Source organism: Aegilops tauschii, chromosome 4 (genome assembly GCF_002575655.3).
Source record: "Aegilops tauschii subsp. strangulata cultivar AL8/78 chromosome 4, Aet v6.0, whole genome shotgun sequence".
In the NCBI taxonomy this organism is placed as follows: Eukaryota; Viridiplantae; Streptophyta; class Magnoliopsida; order Poales; family Poaceae; genus Aegilops; species Aegilops tauschii.
In genome coordinates, this window is record NC_053038.3 from 514,476,939 (window position 1) to 514,494,558 (window position 17,620).

At 49.8% G+C, this 17,620-nt stretch overlaps 3 protein-coding genes across 3 annotated transcripts; all 3 read right to left on the bottom strand.

The window, feature by feature from the left end:
- Positions 1 to 295: 295 nt before the first annotated feature.
- LOC109785927 (cyclin-dependent protein kinase inhibitor SMR1) lies at positions 296 to 983 on the bottom strand. Its single transcript, XM_020344516.4, has one exon. The coding sequence runs from the start codon at positions 887 to 889 to the stop codon at positions 476 to 478; it is 414 nt and encodes a 137-aa protein (XP_020200105.1). The 5' UTR covers positions 890 to 983; the 3' UTR covers positions 296 to 475.
- Positions 984 to 9,903: 8,920 nt separating this feature from the next.
- Positions 9,904 to 12,303, bottom strand: LOC109785932 (UPF0548 protein At2g17695). The gene is made up of 4 exons (XM_020344522.4): positions 12,107 to 12,303; positions 10,652 to 10,919; positions 10,357 to 10,573; positions 9,904 to 10,274 (listed from the first exon to the last, which is right to left on the bottom strand). The coding sequence occupies exons 2-4, from the start codon at positions 10,912 to 10,914 to the stop codon at positions 10,065 to 10,067; spliced, it is 690 nt and encodes a 229-aa protein (XP_020200111.1). The 5' UTR covers positions 10,915 to 10,919; positions 12,107 to 12,303; the 3' UTR covers positions 9,904 to 10,064.
- Positions 12,304 to 15,641: 3,338 nt separating this feature from the next.
- LOC109785928 (uncharacterized) lies at positions 15,642 to 16,791 on the bottom strand. Its single transcript, XM_020344517.4, has one exon. The coding sequence runs from the start codon at positions 16,699 to 16,701 to the stop codon at positions 15,817 to 15,819; it is 885 nt and encodes a 294-aa protein (XP_020200106.1). The 5' UTR covers positions 16,702 to 16,791; the 3' UTR covers positions 15,642 to 15,816.
- Between the last annotated feature and the right edge of the window lie 829 nt (positions 16,792 to 17,620).

Genomic DNA, 17,620 nt, shown 5'->3' on the forward strand with positions numbered 1-17,620 from the left:
AGTTAATTAAGCCTTTTAATCTTATCCACTGCATCCCCTGATTGGATCTGATTTCGAAAATCCTGTTCCCCTTTGTATTATAGATGAAAACACCAAATCTGCTTTTTTTTTTCCCGTTCATCTCAAAAGATTTTACCGTTGATTCATTATCATATGGTACCCACCGTTAGCTGGCTCCCTCTCTGTGCCTGTCAGTCAATTTCTCACCCCTGTTCTACAGTCAATTTCTCTGCCACCCGTGGTAATCAGTGGTGTTAAACTTCAACACTTGGAAATTCGCAAGGAATCAAAGATGGACAGTAGAAATAATAATATTATTATGACGGATGATTACAGAGGATGGGTGTGCAAAGCGAAGTATGGGTCGTGGCTACCACTACTGTTTTTACCTGAAGATGGCTGATAACTCAATCATCCATCCACACAAGTGTCAACTCAACTCAACTACTGGGTACTGACTGCTAATGGCAGGCACTTAATTTAAGCTGGCGCGGCTGCTCCGGCCGGTGGAGCCAGCGGCGAGCCTGCCGAGCACGCGGCGGCTCCGCTGCCGCTGCTGCTGCTGCTTGTTGTTGCGGTCGTGGCAGGGCGGCGGCGGCGAGGGGCGGAAGATGGCGTCGAGGTCGTCGAAGCGGAGGCTGATGACCTGGACGTCGAAGAGGCGCTTCCGGCAGGCCGCGTCGGGCTGCGCGCGCGGCTTCCGCGGCGCCGGCGGGCAGGTGGCCGCCTGGCCCAGGCAGCCGATCCCGGCGCCCGTGGGCGTCCTGCAGCAGCGGTAGTATTCGTCGCCGTCGCCACAGCCGCCGTCTCCAGCGCCGGCGGAGAGGAGGTGCATGCGCGGCGAGAAGGCGTCCGCCGGGTTGAAGAACTCGGGCGAGGCGGCGGCCATGGATCACTGGATGGATGGGGGAGGGAGCGGAGGAAGGGGAGGAGGAGGCGGCGATGTGTTCCTGTTTGAAAGCGATTTGAAAAGGAGGGCTGGTGCTGGTGTGGGGGGCGAGGGAAGCGCGCTGTATATGTAGCGGGGGTCGGGTCGTGACGGGTCAGACGGGAGTGGGATGGGAGGTGTGTGTGAAACGGAATGGGGCCCGGTGGGCAGATGACGCGTATCGTTGAAGGAACCGGCCGACCCGACCCGGGACGAAGGAAGTAGCTGGGAAATCGGGGCGGCCTTTCCTTGTCCATCTTGCCGCGCACGATAGGCTTCGGCCCCAAGGTAGGGACGACACCTTTTTCCCGGCGACGTGCGCCGTTACTCCGAGGTTGCCACCGACTAATTTTTTTTTTTAAACAATGCTACCTACTAGATGACGACGCCTATGGCCGTGGCTTGCCTATTCGGGTCTGAAATCGAACGGGCCCCGGTTTTATCTCCGTCTTATTGCGCGTGAACACGAGATGCGTGAGATTCATGCACGACATTCATTTCTGTTACCATTTTGATCCCCATGACAGGCAAACCTTCGACCACCTTTTTTCCGGCGACGTGCACCATTACTTCCAGGTCGCCTGGTGCCACTGCCAGTAGTACGAAAATGACACCAACCCACCTCGTTGGCATTTTCTTATAGGATAAACTCCATGAGCACCGCGCGTTCGAGTCGGGACTCGAACTTGGATGGGCTGGCAGCAACCCCAGCTGCCCAGCCAACGGGTCGACGCCCCGTCCTCAACCACCTAGTATGAGATGACGACGCCTATGGCTGTGGCTGCCTTGCCCAAGGGGTCGGCCGTCGCTGCAGTCCTCTCCTCCCTTACCATAGATGCTGCGCGATAAACCCTACATTTTGGGTGCGCACGGTTTGCGGCTCTTGTGCCGTGTCCTCCTCTTTGCTGTCAGTTTTCGAGATTGGACACGTGCTGGGCGGTAGAGATTGTCCTCGGCAGATTGACAATGGGGATGAGCGTGGCCGGCGTCGCGACAAGGTTGTTCCCGATGTGCTTCCTCGGCATCGATTCTCCCCTCGACTCGACAATGCGTGTGTGGTTATCCATTGTGCGCCAAAGGTTGCTTTTTTTTTTTGCTTCTCTGTATGGCAGCGTTCATACCGAACCTGGGTGAAGTCCCGCGCCATATGAAAGCAGTCATCCAGAAATAGCAGCTGGCAATCCTGATGTATTGCGACCATCTTGCCATTGCCAAGATAGCGCTTCTGCCTTGAAGACATCCATGGCATCACATTGCTACTTGACTGTCAAGAATTTCCCCGAGTTGTCGCGCCATTGTATATAGTAGGGTTAGATATGGAGTTTCCATAGAGGGGTTTGGTGCGTTTCCTGTGAGTGGCGACACACCAATAGGGTGCGGGCAGCAGGCGCGAGCGAGGAGTGTTTGCTGGCTTTCGGTGATGTTCTTTCTGGTGGTGCTGGCTACCGCAGAGGGGATCCATGCCGGCACATCCCCTAATAAGCTTGACATGTGCCTTGCTGCCCCTGATCTACAACAGGGATTCAACTTTGCTTCTTGGCTTGTGAAGCCGCCACGGCAATTTTCGCTAGTCTGTTTACATTTTGGAAGGGGTTTTCGCTAGTCTGTTGGCCTCAACCGATACGTCGATCGTATTTGTTGGTTCCCGGATTTGGCGGATGGATAGCCGACGGACGGACCGACGGATCAAGGATGAAAGCGTATCGTACTATCAAGGAGCAGCAGCAGCAGCAGCATAGGATACCGTAGCGAGAATTGATTCAACGCACCCGCCACGTACGTCCCGCCGACGATTGCGATATCCCTCCCTCCCTCCATCCCTCCGTCTCCCTGGGATTCTTTCTTCGCCTCGGATTCCCGTTCCCGTTCAGAAATTTCATTCAAACGAGAAGGCCAGCAACGTGCGCGCGTGCGCGACCAAGTGATAGGGATGGAAGGGGGGACGTGTACCTGACCAACCAGACCAGACCAGACAAATTGGTATGACTCCCACTCTGGCGGACCCACATCGGATGCGCCGAACTACGGGAAGAGGGGATGGATGGATGGATGAGCTCTGTCACCACGTCTTTTTTTTTTTTTTTGCGGGGACTGTCACCACGTCTTTCACTCACTCACGTCGCTCAGTCGCGGCTGGCGCCATGTGTTTCTTCCTTGTCTTGAGAGCGAGTGCGTGTCACAGAACAAAACAACCAACGGAAATGATTTGTTTAGGAGGAACTATGCTGCCATAGGTGCCTAAAAAAAATGCACGGGCAGTCACTCAACTTGCGAAGAGCGCTCAGTTTGGTCGCCGTACTTAGAAATACGGTCAATACGGTCACCCTATACGACAAAACGTGTTTGTACGGTCATTGTTGCTCGTATGCCACCCGTGGCCGCTCGGTTTGACGGGTCAGTGTCGTCCACGTCGGCACGCTCAGGGTTATTTCTGTAAATTAGGCCGCCGCATGTAATTATCCATCGACCCCCCTGAAATACCGCACTCTGTAGTGGAATCCCTAATTCCCCACTTTGCCGCCGACGCCGCTGCCCTCTCCCAAATTCCCCACTCTGCCGCCGCCGCCCTCTCCCTGCTGTTTGCCGCCGCCCTCTTCCGTGTTGCTTGCCGGCGGCCTCTCCCTGCCGCTTGCCGCCGCCAGTTGCTTGACTCCGCCATGTCGACAAGCTCGGTCTGGTCATCGGTTGGCGGCCGTTCGGTGGTGGTGCCGCTCATCAGGTGCCCTTCTTGCCGCACTCGTGTGAAGTTCTATCTCTCCAACACGGAGAAGCACAAGGGCTGGGTCTTCTACAGGTGTCTTGTTGGTGTAAGTGGAGTGCATCCCTGTTCTTCATTTTGGTCGAATTTTGGGAACTTGTAATGGTGATTTCTGGCGTTTGTTCTTTTCTTTTGATCTTCAGGACCATTTCTGGCATTGGGAGTTGGAATACGTTGCATACTTGATGGATAATCAGTTTCTCGTTGGCAATGAAGTCGTAGATGCATTAGGAGCTGCAGAGGATAAGAGGGAAGAGCTGATTCGAGCAAGGAATCGAAGATATGCAGGTGGAGGTGCAGTTGATCTTCCAGGCTTTGAAGATGGACATCATGGAAGGGTTGCAGGTCAAATGAGCAAGCAACAAGCAGAAACACTCGTAGGGTTAGGCAATGAAATATTGGTGATGATGAAGGCACTGTTGGCAGCACTCATTGTAGTTGCATTACTAGTAGCTATTTCTCTGCTGAAGAAGTGATGGAGTGGATGCAAGAGTGATGCAATATGTAGTTGATGCAGTGTTTGCAGTAGCTATTTCACTGTTAGTATGTTAGGAATGATGCCTAGTTTGTTAGGAGATGAACTGGTACTAGTAATGCAACTACAATCTTTTGCATTGTATCTGATGCTTTTGCAATATGTAATGCAAGTGACAATCTTGTACTGCAAATGAAGTTAATGGATCATCTTGCTGTCTTATGAAGATATCATTTTTATGAAGTTAATGAGCAAGGAATCTTGTACTGTTAGTGTGTGTGCATTGCAAAGCTAGTTGATGATGCTGTCAATTTGGGCACATTTGACCATTGTCATATTTGCCTTGTGTGTGTGCATTGCAAAGGTAGTTGATGATGCTTGTAGACCATTTTCCAGTTCATTTTGCATGCAAAACAACTATACAACTGCTGCAAGTTGAAGAGGACAAATGTGACCATTGTCATATCTTGGGCAATGTTATAACCAGGGCATTAAGCATAGTCATAAGTAGGGCAAAGAAGTATCTTATAGAACTGGTTACAAAATGAGCAACAATGATCCATACTCATGTGTCTACATCATTATGGATCAATTGCAACATTTTCCTACATTACCACTGATTGCATACTACATGGATTGAGCAAAATAAGATGCTTGCATACTACATGGATGTTCTGGCTGTCCACTGTCTCATCACCTGAAGATATCAAACATGGATGTTCTGCTGGCCTTCCTTGGCTGACCATCTTCTTGGTGTTGTGAATCATCCTGGCTTTTACCCATTGCAATAGATATCAGCCTCATTTCTTCCTTTCTTTGTGCTGCAGCAGCCTCCTTCTCTGCTTTCTTATCTGCTCTTCTTTTTGCTGCAGCAGCCTCTTTCTCTGCTAGCTTCTTCGCAGCTTCTTGTTCTTTTTGAGCCTTCTTCTCAGCCTCCTTTGCTTTGTTCTCAGCAGCTATAGTTTTCTTAACCTCCGAAAGAATCTGCCTTGTCTCTACTTGAGCCTACTTTTTATTGCTGCTTCTTCTTTCCTCTTCTCTCTATTCTGAGCAGCTGCCTGTCTCTTCCTCTCTGCCTCTGCTGTTTTCTTCTCCTCTTGCAGATGTCTCTTCCTGGCAGCTTCTTCAGCCTTCTTTTCCTGTTCTTCTCTCCTTGCTGCAAGTATAGCATTTTTCTTGTCTTCTAACTCTTTGTCTCTCTGCTTTTTTAAAGCAAGTAACTTCTTAGCCATCTCTCCTTGCTGAATGGTGCTTGTGCTCCCTTGGTTTTGATTGACCAACAACTGAGCAGCAGAAAGGAATGTTGACTCTGGAACAGGTCCTTGTGCAATCACTCTTGGCATAGGCCTCTGCATGACATAAAATTTGTATAAATGATCACACAATAATAGTAGGCTTGGCAAAATATATGAGATCATGTATGACAAAACTTACCCTTTCTATCATTTGATCAACCATGAGATCTTCTATGATAGGATTTTCTGCAGGGTTGTGTTCCTGCTCAAAATGAAGCAACATTTAAGTGATCCATGATTTGCTTGTGGTGCTGTATGACAAAACTGAAACATCTTCTGCAAAAACATACCTGAGTAATGACAGGATCTTCATCTTGCACATGTTGCTCATCTGGTGATGTTGCTTCATGATTTGCTTGTGGTGCTGATGGTGCATGAATATTTGGAGGAGGTACTCCTGCCTTGAGGTACTTGCATCCTTCAATGTTGTGATCTGGCTCTCCAGAGTATTTGCAGTGCATGATGACACCATGCCTAGACATTTTCTTGCCACCATTACTGCAAATTACTTCACCTGGTGCTTTTCTTCTGCTTTTGCATGGTCTGCCTACTTGCTTGGTGTACAATGGTGGCAGAACTGGTGGCCCATTCATCTTCTCCCATTCTGTCATGTCTCTACATGGATAGATTATGTTCTTGTATGCCATTTTGAACATGTTCATAGAATAGCATTGGTTCACCAATGAAAGAGGGTCAACTCATTCATGTCTAGCACATGATATGGCATGTACACAAGGTGTGCCACCCTTCTACCACCTCTTACAACTGCACTCATTGGTGTGCCAGTCCACAAGGAAGTTCACACCCCTGTCACCTACTTGAAACACCCCATCTCCAGCTCCATCCACATAGCACAGGTTTGCCCACTCAGTTAGCTTCTCCACCTTTTTCTTGATCTTTGGACAAATATTTCCTTTCATCTTCTCTGCCTCAAGCTGCTTGCTGTAGTGCCTCTGGATCAGTTGGCCTTTGATCCTTTCTAGCATAGAAAGTATAGGTAGCTCTCTAGCATCTAGTATGTACCTACAAGTATAAAACAAAACTGAGTTAAGTGCCAAACATGGAAGTAAGCACTGCACATAGCAAGTTAATTGGCTTCTCACTTGTTGAAAACTTCACAGTTATTGTTGAGCAATATATCACACTTGGGAAGATCACTTTGAAATGCTCTAACCCATGTGTATGGTTCCAACTCATGCAACCACTTGTAAGCATCCAAGCTGATGTCCTTCATCTCAACCATGTACTACTCATACTTGATAGAAGTGGTACTTCTTGCTATCTTCCAAAGTTGATTCTTAAGAACATCCCCTTTGAATTGTTGCTGAAAGTTCTGCCACATGTGTCTGACATAGAACCTGTGTTCTGACTCTGGAAATAACTCATCCACAACATTGATAAGGCCCTACAATAACAAAAGATAAACATAAGCATGGAGCGAGTACTAAATTTGGAGTACTACTTATACTACAATTGATGTTGTTTACCTTTTGTTTGTCTGACATAATGGTCCACGGAGCAGTATTAAAGATAGCAACATCATTCTTTAGTCTTTCAAGGAACCAACACCAATTAGGCTTGTCTTCCACTTCAACTACAGCTACTGCAATTGGAAAAATACAATCATTTGGGTCTATCCCAACAGCAGTGAGTAGCCGTCCTCTGTACCTTATCTTGATATGACAACCATCAAGGAATATCATAGGCCTACATCCTTGCAGAACCCTCTTTTGCATGCATCTAGACACATATATGCTTTATTAAACCTTGCCTGACTATCTAGTGCAACAAAGAATGAGGTCCCAGGGTTACTTCTTCTCAACTCATTACCATAGTCCCAGAGCATGTTGTATTGGCCTTCTTCATCGCCATAAATTATTTTCATTGCTAGCCTCCTAGCTCTTTGTAACTTGGTCCTGCTTGGGGTCATATGCCACTCCTTTTGAACAACTCTAGAAAAGTTTCTCAAATTCATGTCTTGGTCAGCTCTAAAGCTCTCAAGATACTTCTGTGCTAGAAATGGTGCTGTGAAAGCCTTGATCTTCCACTTCTTGGTACAAGTGTGCTCATCCACATATTTCTTGACCATGAAACACTTGGTCCTGCTATCATATGAAGCCCAAAGATACCAAGTACAGTCCTCATCACATGTTGCCTTCACTCTTTTCTTATCATTGACTGGCAACTTCACATCTACCCTGTTTTTGCAGCAGTACTCCTTGATGGCTTTCCTCAAGAGCTCAACAGTTTGGAAAACTTGACCAACATGAAACTTGGGACAATGAAGATCCTCTGGTCTGAATGCCTTGAACTTCATGAATACCTCTTCATCATCAGAATCTGGTGCCCACAAGTCATCACCCTCTAATTCATAGAACCCATCTTCATGATCATATGCTGCTGCTTTGTCTCCATCTTTCTCATTTCCTTTCACTGCTTCTTTTCCCTTTTCAACCTTTTGCTTCCCTTTCTCTTCTTTATTCTTCTTTGTCTCCACAGGCTCATCCATGTCTACATTATCAGCATACAAATCATCATCACCATCAATTATGTCATAGTCACTGTCCACTATGGCTCTAGGATCAAAGTCAGAGTCATCTGAGTCAGTATCAGCATCTTCCAGGTAATCAGAACTGCATTTCTGTCTGGTTTTCCTTTTGCATACTCTTGATGATCCAGCTTCATCACTTCCTTGTTGTTCTGCTTCCTGCACTACATCTGGAGCCATAAAATTTTCATCCTGGTTACCAAAAGAACAATTCCTCCTTGCAAACACATAATTGCCCACGTCAATATCTGAGCTCTCTGGATACACAACTTGTATTGGGATTGCTTCACCTTCATGCCCTGCACCTTCAGGGACATGAACATCTGTCCCTGCATTTACAGCCTCAGTACTTTCTGCCTGATCAACTCTTGTCTTAGAAGGACTAAACACTGGAGGTAGCTGCACTCTTGGGAAATTGACCACATCATCATCATCATTGTTTGAATTCAGACTGTCTTCATGGTCTAAGTAGAGACTGAATGAGTGGTGGCCAAGATCAACAAATGTTATCATCCGGCCTGTGTCTCCATCTCCTCTAATTTCTCTCAAGCCATTCTTTTGCAAGGTTAGGATTGGAATGCAGTAGTAAGCCTTGAGCCTTCCTGCCATCTCCCAACCAATCTCCTCAACTAGGTGCTCAACCATGATTGGGGACCATTTCACTGTATCCAGATCATCATACCACAGCACATGCCCATTGACATAAGAACGGTTGCTACCTTTGCCAAGGAAATATCCACCATGGTTAAACTGAACTGAAAATTTCCTGCTGCGTGGTCCTACAAAGATGAAAACAGAGCACAATTCTGTCAACATATATTACAAGGAACCACCTTTCCTAACCTAAAACCCTAACCGTATGTTCAAACATCTAAAAGGCCTACAATTGCATCATAATGACCTCCAAGCAAACACTTAGCCCCCAATTTGTTAGGCAAAAACCATACACCGAAAACCCCCAATTTGTCAGGCAAAAACCCTAGCTTAAATCTTGTGAAATCTTGCGGGCAAAATTGGCCTCCTACATCTCCATGTGCACAATGCGAAACCCTAAATCGCGCAATCAGAGACTGCAAGCACCAATCATGGCGGATGTACGTGGGGCTTACCATAGTACGGTGGAGGAGCTCCATCTGGTCGACGAACAGGCCCCATCCTGAGGAGGATGCGGCGCCCCTCCGGCAGCGACGCGATGCAGCGCACCTCCGCGGCGACTCCGCTCTTCCGCGATCTCGATGACCGGAGATGGTGTGCTGCCGCCGACGATCGCCTCCTCTGCCCCCGCTCTCCTCCTCCTCCCCTCGTTATGATCGAAACCGAACAGGCAAGGCGCTTTCGGCTAAAGCACAACGAACCAAGGGGGATTCTGCAAAAACACCGCGCTACCGCCCGCTTAATGCCAGCTGGCGTCCAGGATTGGTCAACACATGGTCAAACCGAGCGGCGACGGGTGGCATACGAGCAACAGTGACCGTACAAACACGTCTTGTCGTATATGATGACCGTATTTCTAAGTACAGTGACCAAACTGAGCGCTCTTCGCAAGTTGAGTGACTGCCAGTGCATTTTACTCTGAAAAAAATGATCTTCTTCTTCCTCGCGCTGCCGCCGCCGCCGCCCTCCCCTCGCCACGGCACACCGCCGTCCAAGGCCATTCCTCTGAACCCTCCGATCTTAAGTTCTCCGGCGACGACCCTGCACCCCCCTCCGATCTGCACCAGTCATCAACCCGCTTCCTCGCCTCTGTTTGGAACATCACAGCTCTCCTCACCGCGCTCGACACGTCACCCTTCGGCCTCGTTCAGAATCGACTGACCGCGAGCAAAAAATTTAGGCACCTCATATCTAGCAGACCCGAAAGAAAAAAAAAATTGATTTCAAGAGCAGAAAAAGGAATGGAACCACGAGAGCAACCTGTCATCTTTCGTTTTGTTCTGCCACATGTACACATCGTCCAACGGAAGCAGAATGAACCTACTCCATCATCACTGCCTCTACAGAAATTGGAAGTGAAGCCATCCATTCACTCCCGGCCCCGCAGCTAGGACGACCGTCGATGATCACTGCGTCCGCGGCGTCGTCGTCGAGCAGGCGGCGGCGACGTGCCTGAGCACCGCCTTGCCGGACTCCCGCGCGAAGTGCCTCTGCCGGAGCCGCACGTAGGGGTAGCACAGCGCCGACAGCGGGTGCGCCGGCTTGGAGAAGGACACCACCTCGTACCACACCCGCTCCTCCGCGTCCACCTCCACCGAGAACCGCTCCTCCCCGGCCTGCATCCACGCAACCATGTCACACAAACCATCATCAATTTGCTGCAACTCGATCCCAACCGGAAACAGAATGCGGCAGTACCAGCAGATGGCCCTGCAGGGTGCCGCTGCCGAACGCAAACACGCCGCCGCCACCGCCTTTCCCGCGCTTGCCACCATCGTAGTTGTCGTCGGTGACATACGCGATCTGCAGCGGGAACATCACCCAGGGGACCACCTCCTTGTAGCAGATGCAGAACCTCGCGCCGATCTTCACCGGCGTGCCCGGCTCCGCCTCCGCCCAGCCCAGCGCCAGGTGCCTGACCAACAACAACCAACGGTTTTCAGCATTGCTGCAAACATTTACGACACTGGAGTTCAGAACAGGCCAGGCTTACTTCCAGGAGAGGAGAGCCGACTTGGCGTGGCCAAAGGCATCGGCGCCGGAGCCGACGAGGACTCGCGACCGGTTCACGGAGAAGCCGCGGTCCGCCAGCGCCCTGTCGGTGTCTTCAGAGGTTGTTAATGCGGCTGGTGATTTCGGGTGGGTGGCGCCGTGGAGATCAGCGTCGTAGTTGAAGCCGCCGGCAGCTGCGAGGCACGACTTCTGCTGCTCCGGTGTGGGGCGGCTCAGGCTCAAGAAGAGGCCTCCCCATGCCATGGTTTCTACAGAGAGTGGTGTGAGGCTGTGCGTGCTTACGGGCATGTCATAAGATGCTCATGATTGGCTTCTTGTAATGGACTAAAATAACATGCTAGACAGAATTACTAGATTTTTTCTGCTAATTTAACCACTTTAGGTGCCAGTTAACAGATGAATAATCCTGCTCCCTTAATCTGGACTATAACAAACAATCTAATTAGAGCTGCAATGGGGAAAAACATTTGCACGGCATATGAATTCCAGATGATGCATTTTATAATTTAACATCGCCTTTCATATAATCAACAAAGTGCTATAAAGCACAGCCCAAGAATTATAGCAAAGTTCATCAACTATCAACCTCTATTAACACAAGCACAGGCCAAGAATTATAGCAAAGTTCATCAACTATCAACCTCTATTAACACAGTTGTGCGCATCCAAAATATCACTGATAGCAAGTTGTGTCCATTCAGAATATCACTAATAGTAAGTATATTACATAGTGTTTGGCAGCACAATATGGGGAAGAAAAAGAAAATCCTGAGCCAACACTCAAGCAAGCTAGCTAGGTTCTGAGCTTAGTGCTGAAGTTATATTCTGACACGTTGCACGGAGGCGATGATACGAGCAGGAGGAAATTGAATGTCGTGAACTAAACTCTACCCTGAACTGTGACAGAACAACCCCACGAGTACGAATAGTCTATAGATCAAGATCTTTATTTTACCATCTAAATAAATCTCTGAACAAAAGCTTGAGGGCTGACTGAGAGCACCCAGTTAGCTGCTACAGTACAACCAAGCTCTGTTATGCTACATGATGAAGGAGAATACTCCATTACCAATATGCCCCACATCGGTCAGCTCAAATACACTCCAGCCAGTACTAAATGGAACCGAGGAGCGGCGAAGGTTCGAGCCACAGCTAGTCTGATCCACCCAACGATTTAGTTGCTCATGCTCTGTTTTCTACTAATAAATTCAGAAACAGAACAGCGTTGCTACTTCAAGGCTACTATTCATAGTCTGATCATGTGAAACCTATTGTATCAATTCCGAGATGGATTGAAAACTGCAGGGCTACTCGGGTCGTTCTTCCTCTGGTGGATCCTAAAATTGTTGGAGATTCCTGGCATCGGACGATGTGGAAATGGGGGCAGTGAGGGCGGAGGAGTGGAGGGGGGCTGGGCTGGAGAGGGCATACATACCTGGAAACCCAAGGGAACGGAAGGCCGGTACGGCGGGCGGCGGCGACCGGCCGACGAGTGCTGCGGCAGTTGCGGCGACCGGCCGGTAAGAGGAACCGTGGCGAGGTCTCACAGCCTCTCAGTAGCAGCCTACTGGACGGGGAAGGGGATACCTCGATCTGAGGCCGGCCCTGTGAGTTGGCGTAGGCCCAGCTACCGGCCCAGGTTCATTCCAGTTGGACCAACCAACACATTTCTACGATTCCCAATTTTTCAAGAATAACCAACTTTTGCTGTTCTTTTTTTTTAAAACAACTTTTGCTGCTGGTTACTAAAAAAAACTTTTGCTGCTTCCATAAAACGAACAACTTTTGTTGCAAAACTTTATTGGTCGTGATTTTAGTTTCGGTTTTGAGGTGTGTGGATGAACTATGAAGCACATAACCCTTCTGGTAATTACTGTCTGAGCCCAGGCTCAATTTGTACATCGTGAACAATAAATTCAAAAGAAATAATAATAAAATTCAGATTCTTTTGGCATCAAAGATGCTTACTGCGCTAGGTGCGTACACATTTTCAGAGCGAAATGACTTTTGAGGAGCTCTCGGTAAAAAAAAGAGGCTCTGGATGGTGCTATTTTTCAGGTTTCTATGAGACCATCAATTTGTTTCTCTTGAGCTCCTCGAATATCATTTCACCACGAATTTTTGCAGGCAACTAGGGCATTCGAGCATCTTTGATGTAAATTTTTTTTCAGACTTTCAAATTTCTTTACTATCTTATTTGAATTTATAGTTTACTTCAGAGAGCAGATGCGGCACCGAATCGCCGCAGTCATAACCTTGCCAAGTTTTGTCTCGTTGATTAGGGTCGCTATCTGTGGCCCCATGACTCCTATGACCATGTCTTTCTGATTAAAGCTTGATGAATTGCTAAAAAAGAACCCAACTTTCGCTGCAACTTGAGTGGATGACTTCCCCTATGCGAAAACATCCCTCTCAGATCTTTGAGGTGCGGTGGATCCTCGACGATCATGTTGTGCATGATCAACTACATGTCATCACCTCCCACAAGGTCTTCGGCTCCCATTGTTTAGCAGGTCCACGAACAACTGTAAAACGGGCATGCAGAACTCCAAATGCCCTCTCGACATCCTTTCCAGCTGCTTCTTGTCTTTGGGCAAAGTGAGCCTTTTTTCTAGCCATCTGGGTTAGAGATGGTGCTGACAAAGGTAACCCACGGAGGATAGATACCGTCAACCAGATAGTACATGTTGTACTCATGTCCATTGACAGTATAGTGTCAAGGAGGAACTTATTCTTCAGTCAGCCTCGCAAACAACAGCGATCGCTGCAACACATTGATGTCATTGTGAGACCCAGACATGCCAAAGAAAGCATGCCAAATCCAAAGATCCTGTGTTGCAACTACTTCAAGAATGATGGTGGGCTTCTTAACATGACCCTGATATTTCCTTTGTAAAGCCTCCAAGTAGTTCTTCCATTTTCAATGCATGTAGTCAAGGGATCCAAGCAAACCTGGCCACCCTCTTGCTTTTGAGATTGCTAAGAGCCTCTCGGTGTCTGCCACAGTTGGTTCTCTCAGGTATTGAGGTCCGAACACCTCGACCACAGCAGTTGCAAACCTGACCATGGAATCTCCGCATGTGCTCTCAGACATCCGTAGGTACTCGTCCCATGAATCGGTGGCCATGTCTTATGCAAGCGTCCGGAGTGCGGCCGTGCACTTCTGGTAACCAGAGAAGCCAATCGTTCCCATGGCGTCATCGAACAGTTGCTGGGCATGGTGAGTATAGTAGTAGCAGATGCTACCTGGCGGTGCGGTCGGAGGACAGGGGTCGAACGGTGATGGAGGAGAAGCGGGGTGGAGCCCTGCTGCAGCGCTGGAGGTGATGGAGATGTAGAGTTTTGGCAGGGGTGTGGCGTCGCGGGTGGGGTGGTGGAGCAGCGGCGAAGGTAAGAGAGAAAAAAGGAAGAAGAGAAAATGGGAGGATGGAGGCGCGGGGTCCGGGAAGGGTTTTGGGTGGATCGAGGGTGTTGGAGTCCTACGTGTCTGGTGTCCGGACTCCCGCAAACTTCCCCTACTTAGTCTCTGGTTTGTGGGAGAAAAAGCGTCCAGACCGCCCCGCGGGACCGATACATGCCCGCGTTGGATGGCTTTGACGGTCCGGATAACGCGGTTCAGACGGATGCAGGCGGTTTGCGGGTCCACCTTGAAGATGCCCTAAGGTCCTTTTTTCGCTTTGTGCCATCTTAGGTGGTGCTTCCAGTGCCGACGGGGTATGCGTGAAGATTATGTTCCACCGGGTTTTGTATGGAACCTGTGGTGCGTGCTGGTGCAGCCGGTGCCGCTGTGTCGAGGCTCGTGAAGTTCCGATCTACCTCTAATAGTACATGTATCTCTAAGGTGTACACGCCATGTTCTGATTTTAATAGTGCAATCAATCACTCACCCCCACCCACTCTCACGCCATCAGTAGGGTTTCTGTTTCTTCCTCTTTTTTATGTTTTGTGTCTGTTTCGGGGCGGCGAGAGACTATCACGTCCCAGAGTTGGAATAAGGCCCTTTCCCGCTTTGTCCCCGTTCGGGTGGTGCCTCTAGTGCTGGCAAAGGGTGAGTGAAGGTTATGTTCCGCCAGGTTTGTTTGGATCCCGCAGTGTGTGCTGGTGCAGCCGGTGCCACTGTGTCGAGGCTCGTGAAGTTTCGATCTACCTCTAAAAGTACATGTATCTCTAAGGTGTACACGCCATGTTCTGGTTTTAATAGCGCAATCACTCACTCACCCCACCCCCTCTCACGCCATCAGGAGGGCTTCTGTTTCTTCCTCTTTTTTATGTTTTGTGTCTGTTTTGGGGCGGCGAGAGACTATCACGTCCTAGAGTTGGAATAAGGCCCTTTCCCGCTTTGTCCCCGTTCGGGTGGTGCCTCTAGTGCTGGCAAAGGGTGCGTGAAGGTTATGTTCCGCCAGGTTTGTTTGGATCCCGCGGTGTGTGCTGGTGCAGCCGATGCCACTGTGTCGAGGCTCGTGAAGTTTCGATCTACCTCTAAAAGTACATATATCTCTAAGGTGTACACGCCATGTTATGATTTTAATAGCACAATCAATCACTCACTCCCCTCTCACGCCATCAGTAGGGCTTCCGTTTCTTCCTTCTTTTTTTACGTTTTGTGTCTGTTCCGGGGTGGCGAGAGACGATCGCGTCCTAGAGTTGGAATAAGGTCCTTTCCCGCTTTGTCCCCGCTTGGGTGGTGCCTCTAGTTCCGACGAAGGGCGCGTGAAGGTTATGTTACATTGAATCTTGTTTGATCCTGCGGGTGTGCAGGTGCAGTCGAGGCCCGTGAAGTTTTTATCTACCCATAAAAGTACATGTATCTATAAGGTGTACACGCCATTTGTTGTATTTAATAGCACGATCAATCGCTCACTCCCCCTCACGCATAGTCTTTGTATATCAAAACAAGACAGATATAGTCATTTATTTTCTGAAAATTAATTAACTTTATTGATGTATACCCTGGAACAAAGCACGCAGCATACACAAAAACTTCTTGAATTTAATTTGAAAATTTCCAGGTTTCAGATACTGCATTATTCTTCTCTAATACTCACATTGATCCTAAAACTGCCATTTTTGTCTCTCTCTCTCTCTCTCTCTCTCTCTCTCACAGCTAGCAGTACGAAGGACGGCCCTGTGGCCGCGTCTCTTCTCTCACACCGGCAGCTCAAGCAGCAGGCCGATGTGGCCGCACTCGGCGCCCGAGCTGCTGGCCGCGTCGGAGCGCGCCGGCGGCGACCTCAGCACGCGCGTTGACGGCCCAAACCCGAGCGTCAGCTCCAGTCCAATTTCGTCGTCGTCTTCCCGGGCCAGCTGCGGCACTGGGGGGTTCTGCTCTGCTTGGCTGACGTGCGAGGCCGCCTCAGCCTCGGTGTCCCCCGACTCTCCCATCACCTGCTTGGCTGCCACTGCCACTGCCACTGCCACGCCGTCGTCTTCGACGTGGTCGTGGCTGCCGGCCGACTCGCCATGGCTCGGCACGCGCTCGAGGTCAGCGTCGTGCTCGCCGCGCTTGGCGCCGGAGGAGATCCTGGGTTTGTCCGTCGAAGAGGAGGGCGCGCGCTTGAACATGGTGCGCCCAGCGCGCGAGACGCCGAGCGGGCCGGGGGCTTGTGCAGGCGCAGGGACGACATTGGGCCTGGGCACATGGCGGCGGACGTCGAACGCCGCCACGAAGCCGGGATGCCTGACGGCCCCGGACGGGACGGGGATGCGGCGGCCCTCGAACACGGCCTGGACGGCGTCCTGGCACGCCTCCCACTGGCCCGTCGTGAAGAGCCCGGTGGCGCCGTAGACGGGGTTGGCCACCCGGCCGCACGCCTCGTAGAGCAGCGAGCGGAAGAGCGCCGGGCGGAGGGCGGGGTCGGTGCCGGCGGCGAGGAGGTTGAGCAGCCCCGCGCGGCCGTAGAACTTGGCGAGGAAGACGGTGGCGTTGGCCTGCGCGTCGGCGCCCCGGATCCAGGTGAGGCAGGGGCGGATGGTGCAGTCGTCGGCGCAGCCCTTGCGCAGGGCCCGGCAGCCGTTGCAGCTCGCCCGCATCGTCGGTCGGCCTTGTTTCTTTCCTCCCGTCGGTCGGTGGAGGTGGTTCTATGTTCCTGCTCCGGTGAAGTGGTGGTGGTGTGGGACGGCGGAGAGGGCAGGAGGGTTTTATAGGTGTGTTGGCCCATGGTTTTGGGAGGGTGGGTTCGGGCCGCTGCCAAAACAATGGGAGATCGATCATGCCGGTGCTGTGCTCACCCAGGGGTTCCACAAAAGGAAGGAAGAAAGAAACGGATGCGGCTATTATGCACCTGATCTCTGTGAGCCCAAGTGTGAAGAGTAAAATCGTTTTAAAAATTTTAAAAATCTATTTTCTTTTGTGGTTCAAAATGCTCATGTGCGTGATGTCCCTGCAAAATTCGGTGAGCATACTGTACCACCAAATAATCAGGTTTTTCTATTTCTGCTTTTTTTTTCTTGTTCACTTGGTGAGTTCGGGCTTAGTTCACACCTCATCCAAAAGTGCCAGTCTTCTATGTTAGGAAGGGGGTATTTGAAAAACATAGTTTTTTTTTGCGGGGTGGAAAACATAGTTACTGCATTCAGTTTTCAACCAAATTGAATTTTCAGAAAGAAATGGATTTTAGCTGAGAAACAATAGGCGCGAAGGAGCTTTCGGTGGAGTATCTTTCCGGGGTGCCGCCGCGGTTTTCTTGGAGTGCCGTGTGCGCATTGTATGGTAGGGGACATCCCGGCCGACCCGGGAGGGAGGGATATGGTGAAGACAGGCAGGTTGTGTGTCTGACACGAAGAGCGCAGGCACCGGGCATCAACCTCTACCTTTTCGGCAACAATCCACACCACTTACCCGAGCATGTCAAGGTGGTATCCTTTTTTAATATTTAATAATTGCAATTGAGTTTAAAAAAATTATCGTGCTTCATAAAATTATTGTGTTTTAAATAATGTTCACAAATAC

What these genes read in the sequence shown, in the direction of transcription:
- LOC109785927 (XM_020344516.4), bottom strand. Translation starts at nt 889, where the DNA reads ATGGCCGCCGCCTCGCCCGAGTTCTTCAACCCGGCGGACGCCTTCTCG.
- LOC109785932 (XM_020344522.4), bottom strand. Translation starts at nt 10,914, where the DNA reads ATGGCATGGGGAGGCCTCTTCTTGAGCCTGAGCCGCCCCACACCGGAG. An exon ending in TCGGCTCTCCTCTCCTGGAA is followed by an intron (nt 10,574 to 10,651) that starts GTAAGCCTGGCC and finishes GTTGTTGGTCAG; the next exon opens with GCACCTGGCGCTGGGCTGGG. An exon ending in CCCTGCAGGGCCATCTGCTG is followed by an intron (nt 10,275 to 10,356) that starts GTACTGCCGCAT and finishes GCGTGGATGCAG; the next exon opens with GCCGGGGAGGAGCGGTTCTC.
- LOC109785928 (XM_020344517.4), bottom strand. Translation starts at nt 16,701, where the DNA reads ATGCGGGCGAGCTGCAACGGCTGCCGGGCCCTGCGCAAGGGCTGCGCC.